Raw genomic sequence first — 10,826 nt, 5'->3', positions numbered from 1 at the left:
AGCAATGTCGTCTATATACCGATTAGAAATTAAATTTTTTTGATTTTTAATTTACAGAAAATCATTTTTCTATTTAATAGTTTATAATTTAAAGTTAATCAGTTTTAGTTGGATTATTTACAAATCTCGCTTAAACGACAAGTCCTCTCGCTTTATTTACATCCGGGCACGTCACCTGGACGACGGGATTAACATCAAATGAGAGCACGAATTTCACTGTTTTAGTTCAGGTTTATCTGTATATTTGTCAACAAACATGGTAAGATCATGGTTTAAGGGATCAAATAAAACATTTAGATATGCTTTGTATATTGACTTTTAAGAGTTACAAATAGAAAGCGAGGGATACTGATGTATTTCATGTGAAAACGTGAAATGTATATACTCTGTCTGACAACATCAAGTACTTATACCGTACTTATTTATTGCTATGTTCCAACGCAGGCCCTTCAGATACCCCCACAAATGGTTTGCACATACAATATGTTGTACTGGTCAGTGCGGAGGGTAGTTGTGGCAGTAAAACTGACAGTGCTTGTACAGTTGTAGTTATATACAGTACTTGCTAACCAGTATACTTGTTAACATGTATAAGTGTGTTCTAAATTTAAAGTTATAAAACTTAATGGATGTAGTATTGTAAGAGGAATCTTTTAGCTTTGTCGTTCAACATCGTTAACCTCTTAGTGTGGTTGTAGTCATTTGTATACAATCATGGAACTGATGTTCGCACGGCCTATGCTTTCATGCAATGTCACATGTGCTGTTTAATGAAAGTAGAATTAGGCTCATTTTAAGAAAACTAGTTGAAATCTAATGAAAAATCAACCAGTGAAGAAATTACTCAATAATTTTATTGATAAAAAAATGTTGACAAAATGTGATTGTAAAAATAATCAAAATACATCGATCATCGATGTTTGATAGATTTGTGGAACTAAGCACATGAAAGTCCTATATCTCAACTGTAATTTTATTATTAAAAGTAAATATTCTTAAAAATAAATAATTTTGTTATGAAATGTTTTCTACTGTAGCCACCAAAAAAGAAAAGTGGGAAGGGGAAGAAGAAAGGGAAAAAATCTGCTAAAGCAAAATCACCCACAGTTATTGATGGAATTTCAACTGAAGAAATGTCCAAAGAACAGGTAAATTTTTTTTGTTACATGTATTTGATAATTTTAGAGCCATTTTTGTATCTTTTTTTTTTTGCTGATTTATACAGGTAATTTTCAGGTTTTTATTTATGGAATTGATATTATAAAAAAAAAGATATTTCAATCACTCTCAATTGTATAATTTATATGCATATACTTTTCTTCTCATAGGTCTATGGAGACTACATTTTGCTTGTTTATTTCAATTATACTCAATCTTAAACTTGAAAACATTTTCTTTAGTTGGAGGAACACATCCAAAGACTGAGAGAAGAATTAGAAAGAGAAAGAGAGGAGAGAAATTATTTCCAATTGGAGAGAGATAAAGTAAACACATTCTGGGAAATCACAAAAAGACAGCTTGAGGAAAAGAAAGCTGAGCTTAGAAATAAAGACAGAGAAATGGAAGATTCTGAGGAAAGACATCAAACAGAAATTAAGGTAAATAAAATTATGGTTTCAACAGTTTCCATATTCCAAAACATGTATGATTTACGATAACCAACATACTCCATCAAAATTAAATAACTTGTAATTGTAACATAAAACATCTCTATATTTAATTTTGCAAGAATCCAGTAAGTAATACGAGAGGAGTTGTGGACATTGTTTTATAGCACATAGATAGACTGAAACCTATACCTCTAACTTGATGTGGATATGAGAAGGAAATTTGGTATCCTGGATATTTAAGTTTTCTTTTTTCTTTATAAAGAAAATGACTGATATTGCTTGAATTAATAGTTTTGTATGTGATGATCAGAAGATAGACTTTCTTGCCTGATTGATGCATTTGTCATTAAACCATTTTTTGTAACTCCATTTTTGAAACACAGGATATTGCACTGGGAAAGAAACTTGCACTCTGCCAAACTTCAGCACATTTATACATGCCATGATGCCAAACCTACTCCTTAATGTATGGATCTGATATATTGACATGATTATTAACAATTATTTTGAATTTATAGGTTTACAAACAGAAAGTGAAGCATTTATTGTATGAGCATCAGAAAAACATAACAGAAATAAAGTCACAAAATGTCACAGCTCTCAAACTGGCACAGAATGATCAAGCTAAAAGTGAGAAAAATCTGAAGAAAGACAAAAGAGCTCTCAACACACAACTAAAGGAAGAAGAATTGGCACATGAAACATACATAAAAAATCTGAAAAAGGTATTTTCAAAATCTTATATCAAGCTAAGATTGAATTTTGTTTTATATATTTGACAAATTTCATTTTTTTCTTTAATGTAGAGGACATATATTATTGTACCTAAGAAATGAATTAGTTTTAATATCATGCCAAGAAAAAAAAATAGAAAAAAATATAGATGTGTATGATAACCTCAAAATTGTTTGCCATTAACACAAAAGTAGATTTGTATTCAATGAAGTCAACATCCCAGACTTGACTTTTTATGAGCAGGTGGGCAGGTGTTTCTTGAAAAACAGAGGACAATTACCCTACTGGTGCACCTGGTCCATGCTCCCAGTTTTTAGTGGAGTCCAAGTTGCTCATTTACTTTTGTTGCTTTGTATATATTATTTTAGTTACTTTATGTTCTTTGTTGTGTTTGTCTGTTTTCCTTGTCTGGTCTTTGTCCCTGGATTACATTCTTTTGATTTTTGCTAGAATCTTGGTTCCCTCTTGATTACTCTTTTAAATGTTTCACTACACATTTTGACTACACATATTTCATGCGTTATTATGTCCTTAAAGTGTGAAGTTTATATGGAATACATGTACTGGAATAAATATTACTAATATAAAAGGTAACATATGCATCAATTGATTTTTCAGACAAATGATGAAGAAATCTCAAGGTTACGAGCAGATTTTGAAAGACAAGCCCATGAAATTGAATCGAAATATGAAAAGAAAATGAGGGCATTGAGAGATGAATTAGATCTCAGGAGAAAAACTGAAATTCATGAAATAGAGGAAAGGAAAAATGGACAAATTCATGATTTGATGAGAAATCATGAAAAAGCATTCAGTGAAATAAAGAACTATTATAATGATATTACAATCAATAATCTTGCATTGATCAACACATTAAAGGTAAGCTTACTATGCATGGAACTCCATCCTGACTATATAAATTAGTGCAAAACTTGTCTAAACTGAGACCCTTTTGTATGATAGGGTTCAGTTTAAACAAGTTTTTGGTTTACAAAGGTTTAAAATGCATTGAAACTGATATTAAGGGACTTCAGTGGAAGTTTAGATATTACAGGATTTTGCTTTGACAGTGTTCACTGTATGTCAAACATCTAGCCTATTATATATGGTATATATTTGATCAAGGGGTCATGCTGTAATTTGCATATGAACTTCCACTTATTCTACAGTTTATCACTAAAAAATACCTGACAAATGAATCAGAGTTAATTATTTCTTTGAAGAACTCTAGTGTTTGATGAAAAAAATATTCACAGGTAAAATTGATTTGAAAGTCATAAGATAAAATCATTCTTTCCTACAGTTGTAAGTGCAAATGTAGTATGAACACTTATATCAGATTTTACTATTCAGTAATGGTTTTCTTTTCCTGAATTGGAAAATTATGACAAAATTACACTAAGAAATACTGCTATAATAGTTCAGGTTCTATTTTAGAAGAAAAACATATTATTATTAGCCAAAAATTATGGCCTGTTGCTTATGGTCCCCCTATTATGCAACTCCTTTTTTTAATTGAATATGCATTCATTTTTTTATTTCTTGATTAAGTCCAGAAACATTGGACATCCATCATAAAATCAGTGATTATATCATTTAATATAATTTTCTGTCTCCATAGGAACAAGTAGAAGAAATGAGAAAAGAAAAGGAAAGAATGGAGAAACAAATGAATGAAATTCAGAATGAAAACCGTAGAATGAAAGAACCATTGGAAAGAGTCAAAGAAGAATTAGCTGTATTACAGAAACAATTAGCTAACTATGAGAAGGACAAAGAAACTCTCAGGGTAAGTTGTGCTATTTCTAAGGACTAAAAATTTCGATTTTTGTTATGTTTATTTAAATTTCTATTATTATATGTAGAATGCTACCAAACAAAATTCTAATATGTTATGGTCCATTATCACTTAAAAATATTAATTGGAATTTTAAGGTATATGTGGTCACCAGACCAAATTGCTTCAGAAATATTTATTATGTCCATATAAATGATTGATCGTATAATTTTGATTTCCTGGTTCAACACCACCCATGAAAACATGAAAATAAGTACTCCACAAATAAAAAATGAAACCACAGTGATTAGAAATTATATGCTTTTGCCTCAATTCGTCATAGGCAACGTAACATATTTAAAACCCAAAACAAGAAACATTATGATTCCATTAAGATTTACTTTTGTTTTTGTTATTATCATTTTTGACTTACTTGTTGACAGATGACTAAAGCAAGATTAAAAGTAACAGAAGATGAATTCAGAGCTTTGAAGTGGGAGCATGAGGTTCTTGAACAGCGATTTGAAAAGGTAGCTTTTCTCTTCATTTGTTTTCAGGACTCTTAAGAAAAACTCCATATGACATATCTTATAAAGCTATACTTTTAGCTAATTTATTTTGTGAACTAATGCACAAAAAAATAGTAGCTGCAAAATTGATATTTTGCGCTTTGAGTATGAAACAATTATTTTTTATTCAAAACTGAAAATTAATACCAACAAACTTAACATTTGACAAAGTCTGTGAAAATTAGTAATCACAAAATTTACTACATTTACAGTTTAAACTAATGTAAGGTTGCTTAAAGTTTCTGCACACAAGTGATTTTTTTTTGGCTTTAAATACTTTATCATTTATATGCTCTTTTGTAATTTTAGACACAAATGGAGAGGGATGACTTGTACAAGAAATTTGTTAAAGCCATTCATGAAGTCCAACAGAAGAGTAACTTTAAGAACTTCCTCTTGGAGAAGAAACTTGGAGCATTGGCTGATACACTAGAGAAGAAGGAAGCACAGCTTAATGAAGTCTTGTCAGCCTCTAATCTGGATCCTACTGCCCTTACTGTTGTTACCAGGAAACTGGAGGTTTGTTACCAATCTATCTCCATGATAGACCACTATATTTATCTCGTTTTATCATTTTTTTTCAATCCAAGAACACACAAAAATACTACAATTTTGCAGAATCTACTAAAATCATGTACTAAAAAATGCTCCTTTGCTTAGAACTTATTTCACAATACTTGTCATGCATTTACTGTTTTTTTTTATTTACTCTTCAGATACATTTTCCCCATTCAATATAAGTTTTTTAAATAATTTGTATTGACATTTCATCTTTTCCTCAGGATGTGCTGGACTCCAAGAACAGTGCTATCAAAGATCTGCAATACGAGTTGGCTAGGGTATGCAAGGTAAGTTTTTTTCTAGAATTACTTCCCCTCTTGAAAAGAATTTGAAATATATATTGATCCTAAAGTGCTTTTTTCACACATTTGGTTGATGAATGATCTTTAGAGAAATTTACAAACCCATTCTTTTCAAACTTGAAGACCAAAATGTGGACAAGAAAATACTGGTCAAGTTTCATTTTCATATATTTAGCATTTACAGTCCAGGAGAAATGAAGCTTTTTTAGAATTGAAAAAAGTTTTGGTGTCTACCATCTTTGGATAATTTTTTTCTGGGTAATGTTTTGTTGAAAATACTTTAAACATAATTTTTCTTTATTTTCAATATGATTTTAATATTGCAAATTTCAGAAGAACCCAACTTCATTATGTTGTGATTCAATCTTTTTTTTTGTTTTTCAGGCACACAATGATTTATTAAGAACATATGAAGCCAAGTTAACACAGTTTGGTATACCTACTGAAGAACTAGGATTTAAACCATTGGAGAGTACTGTTGGAGGACAAGCCTTAGGACAGGGACCAGCAGGTCTTGTTTCAGCCCCATCATAAAAAACTGTTATATTCGTGCCTCTTTAAAACATTCCGTCCCGTATGGTAAAGAATCATGAAGTGTCCTACTTTTATTTACTGTGAGAAAGCTGTGATAATTTATTGTAAATTTTCTGTTATTATTGGATTATGTGTACATCTTATAATAAAGTGATAGAATTTTTTAAAACAGATGTGTTGTTAAGTTCTGCTTTTGTTCAGTCAAATATACATTAATACTTGTCCAAATATTTCTGGACACTTTTGTTGAACTTCAGGTAGATCATACCTATTACACAGAGCATGCTTGTTCTGTCATCTTGCAAAATCATACAGACATATATATATATATATTGTAAAAGACTAATAGTGTTTAAAATGATGTAAATATGATATGTTTGAATTATTTAAAAAAAATATTAGATAAAAACTCTGTATGTGTAAATAATAAACATTAATAGGAAAAAGCCTCTTTCAAGGGGAGATAATTAGCAGGAAACTCTTTGAAAGGGGAGATAATTATTGGAAAAAGTAATGGGAATTTTAGATTTATTACCGATGTTGGGATATTTTTGTTGTGGCTTTATTTTGGTTTTTTTTTTTTTTGGCCTTTAATAGTGCCAAAAGTAAACACCAAAATATAACGTATCACATACCATTGTTAATGAACTTTGACCTTTTACTTTGACCTCAAGGTCAAAGTAATGATTTTGCTGTACAAATTCTTGTCTGGGCTTTAACCATGTAGGCTTTTGATAGTAGTTCAGCTCGATGACGTGTGCAATACCATGGTCAAATGATCTTTGACCACAAGGTCGAATTAATGATTTTGCAAAGTTTGTTGTCTTTTGTTGTAAGCATTTAGTATTTTTCCACAATATTCTTCAATGGTCGGATCAGTTGTGATTTTGTTGTGAATATTTTAGAAATTAGTGGCCAAAAAGTGGACCAGGAACAAGCTTGTTTTTATGTCCAGACAATTACTTATAGTGAATGGATCTCTTTGAATTATAACGCAAGGTCATGCCACCAAATTAGGGCTGAGGTTGATTTTTAGGGTTAAGACCTTTTCAGAATAGAAGCTTGAAACAAGCATTTTCTGTATGCCCTGACAATAACTTGAGTCGCTCACCTGGTTAAATTTTTGCCTTTCAAGGGCAATAACTCTAAGAATGAGTTGTCCGAAAATTTTGTCTCAAATAGACTTTGGTAGGACTTATCATAAGAATCATTTCATCAATTGAAAGTTTCTGTCCACTACAGTTTTCAAAATATTGGCTGAAAACTGTTAAAAACATAATTTTTTGCCTTCCAAGGGCAATAACAAGGAGTCGTTTGACAACTATGATCCCAGCAGATGTTTGTAGGCCTTATCATTTCAGCAATTGAAAGTTTCATTCCATCTATCATTGGTTTTAAGATATTAGCCGAAAACTGTAATTTCGGCAGTTGAAAGATGGCTGAACCTAACAGTTTCGTAGATGTATGGAAAAAACTTTTGACTGACTACTTTGTTCTATTAAACAACAGCAGCCATATTTTTTGACAGATTAAAAATCCCCACATTAGTTCTATTCAGAATACCCTGAGGAATATTCCTTATTCATTTGGTTCTAATTGGTCTGGTAGTTTCAGAGGAGATTTTTGAAAGAAATAACATTAAAAATAGGGATAAAGTGTCAAAAAAGGCAATAACTCCAACATGGCTTAACATATTAAAATGCAAATTTGACCCAAGATAGATCTCATCATGCTTAACAATTTGACTCTGTCAAAATTAAGCTTAACCTAACGGTTTAGGAGATACAGTTTTCATATACATCAAGAACTTCTATCTGACCCCATTGATCAATTTTAAGTACTTGTGGCGATGTTTTTCAACAGATCAAAAATACCCACACCCGTTCTATGCAGAATACCCTAAAGAACATTCAAACCAAATTGGGTTCCAATTGATTTTTGAAAGAAAAGACATTGAAAATAGGAATAAAATGTTAAAAAATGGTAATAACTCCAACAGCCCTTAACAGATTAGAAACAACAATTTCACCTCAGATAGACCAAATCATGTTGAACGCTTTTACCCTACGTCAGAATTTGGTTTGGAGATTGAGCAAAAATCTGTCTGACCCCTATGTTCAATTTTCAGTAACTGCGGTCATATTTTTCAACAAATCATACATCCCCACACCAGTTCTATGTAGGATACCCCAATGAACAATCATACCCAGTTTGGTTCTAATTGGTCAAGTAGTGTCAGAGAGTTTTGAAAAAAAATTGTTAGCAAAGACGATGGACACCTAGTGAGGTCAATAGTTCACATGGTGTTTGGTCAGGTGAGCTACAGACTAATGGATTGCTTTAAAATTGTATTACAAGGTGCCATATCACAAAAGGAAGACTGGGATGGCTTTTTCAGGTTATGATTTGAGCCAAGTCAGAATAGGGGCAGGAAACAAGTATTTTTTTCAGATTTCTGAATAATTACTTAAAAAAAGAGGCTCCCAAGAGCCTGAATCGCTCTACTGGTTAATTTTTCGACATTTAAGGGCAATAACTATTAACAAGGAGCTGTCCAACAATTTTACTCAAGGAACACTGGAAGGACTTATAAGGATCATTTCATCAATTAAAAGTTCATTCTATCTGTTATACTTTTCAAGATATTGGCTGAAAACTGTTAAAAAAAAATTAATTTTCCATCTTTCCAGGGCAATAACTCTTACAAGGAATCGTCTGACAACTTTGATTCCTGAATACTTTTGTAGGCCTTATAATAATGATCATTTCAGCAATAAAAAGAATTTGACTAAACCTAACAGTTTTGGAGATACATGTGAAAAACTTCTGTCTGACCCCTTTGTTCTATTTTTAGTAACAGCGGCCATATGATTCATCAAATCAAAAATCCCCACATAAGTTCTATGCAGGATACCCAAAGGAACATTCATACTAAGTTTGGTTCAAACTGGTCAAGGAAGAAGTGTCAGAGGAGAAGAGTTTTGAAAAATTGTTAACATCGACAACAATGGACGATGACAACGGACGACGAAGGCGATGGACGCCAAATGATGGCAAGGGCTAATTAAAGAACTTTAGTTAGTGCGCTCACATACCCCATGCATCTCCATGTTGGATACTCAAGTGAATTTGTTCGTTAGAGAAATACATGAAGAAGGACCCCAATAAAAAAGGAATTAGTGTTTTTTCAGGCACTAAAAAGGATTGCAACAAAATAAAATTTAAAAAAGATTTTTGAAAATGATCTTTTCAGGCATTAGAAAAAATTAAGACAAGATAAAATTTTAAAAAAGATTTTTGAAAGGTAAGTATCGTTGTAGCTGAACAAAACGTACACTTGACCTGAAATTTATCATGGTGAACTTATATACCAAAAATCATGTCATAATCTGCAAGCGTCTAGAAAGTAAAAAAAGAACGGTTATTTCTGTGAGTTTAGCTAAGTCCAAGGCCTGTAATTTCAGTAAAAATCCTCGGAGTGGAACAAAACACATATACTTGTCCTGTAATTTAGCATGATGAATTTATATACTTAAAATCAAATCAATATCTGCAAGTGTTTAGAAAAAAAAGTCAAGAAAAATGGTATTTTCTGTGAATTTTGCTAAGTTCGAGGCCCGTTGTTTCGGTAAAAATCATCGGAGCGGGACGAAATCTAAACTTGACCTGTATCTTATCATGGTGAACTTGTATACCAAATATCATGTCTGTATCTGCAAGCATTCAGAAAATATTCCCGAAAACTGTTATTTCTGTGAATTTCGCTATGTTCAAGGCCCGTAATTTCGGTAAAAATCATCAGAGTGGAATGAAAGTTAAACTTGCCCTGTAACTTATCATGGTGAACTTATGAACTCATATACCAAAAATCATGTCAATATCTGCAAATATTTAAAGAAATAGTCTGGAAAACTGAAGATGGACGGGTCAAAAACATTATCCCCTCCACAACTTTGATGCATAGGGTATAAAAAGGGAATAGATTGCTTTGAAATTGTACCACAAGATGCCATACCCCAATAGAAGAATGGGATTGATTTTGGAGGTTTTGACTGGAACAATGCAAGAAAAAAAGGCCAGAGAGTTACAACTTCTATTCTGGTAAAATTCTTATATGGTGTCAAATATTGCAATTACTTGGTGTCTGTTGTCATTGTCGTCCCATTGTTGTAAACAACTTTTCAAAACTCTTCTCATCTGACACTATCAGTCTAGTTAGAACCAAACTTGGTATGAATTTTCCGTAGGGTATTCTGCATAAAACTGATGTAGGGATTATTTATCTGTCGTAAAACATGGCCCTCGTTCCTTAATATAGAACATAGGGGTCAGACAGTTTTTCGCTGTATCTCCAAAATCCTAGGTTAAGCCTAATTCTGACTAAGAGTAAAAGTGTTTAGCATGATGAGGTCTATCTGTGTTCAAGTTTTTGTGTAACCTGCTAAGCAATATCGGAGTTATTGCCCTTTTAATATCAACATCTTTTTACTGTTTTTTAATGTAACATGTATGTCTTTCAAAAATGTTCTCCTCTGATACAACCAGATCAATTACAACCAAATTTGATATGAATGTTCCTTATGGTGTTCTGCATAGAATGAATGTGGGGATCATTTAACTATTGAAAAACATTGCTGCCATTACTTAAAATAGAACATAGGGGTCAAAATTAAATTTTTCTCACATATCTCTGAAATCAAAAGGTCTAGACAAATTCTGACATTGGGTAGAAATGTTC

The 10,826-nt window shown here is 31.8% G+C and overlaps 1 protein-coding gene across 1 annotated transcript; it reads left to right on the top strand.

Annotated features, from left to right (window-relative positions):
• Window positions 1-118: 118 nt before the first annotated feature.
• On the top strand, window positions 119-6,259 carry LOC148616247 (dynein regulatory complex subunit 4-like). Its single transcript, XM_088583111.1, has 10 exons — window positions 119-259; window positions 1,038-1,148; window positions 1,401-1,598; window positions 2,129-2,335; window positions 2,964-3,224; window positions 3,967-4,134; window positions 4,566-4,652; window positions 5,001-5,210; window positions 5,474-5,539; window positions 5,939-6,259. Exons 1-10 carry the CDS (start codon window positions 257-259, stop codon window positions 6,086-6,088), a joined length of 1,461 nt encoding a protein of 486 aa, XP_088439237.1. The 5' UTR covers window positions 119-256; the 3' UTR covers window positions 6,089-6,259.
• Window positions 6,260-10,826: the final 4,567 nt, after the last annotated feature.

The sequence above is a fragment of the Perna viridis genome, chromosome 5, assembly GCF_037379345.1.
Source record: "Perna viridis isolate PV_CMFRI_1.1 ecotype Kerala chromosome 5, ASM3737934v1, whole genome shotgun sequence".
Lineage (NCBI taxonomy): Eukaryota > Metazoa > Mollusca > Bivalvia > Mytilida > Mytilidae > Perna > Perna viridis.
This window is presented reverse-complemented; position numbering and strand designations above follow the sequence as displayed.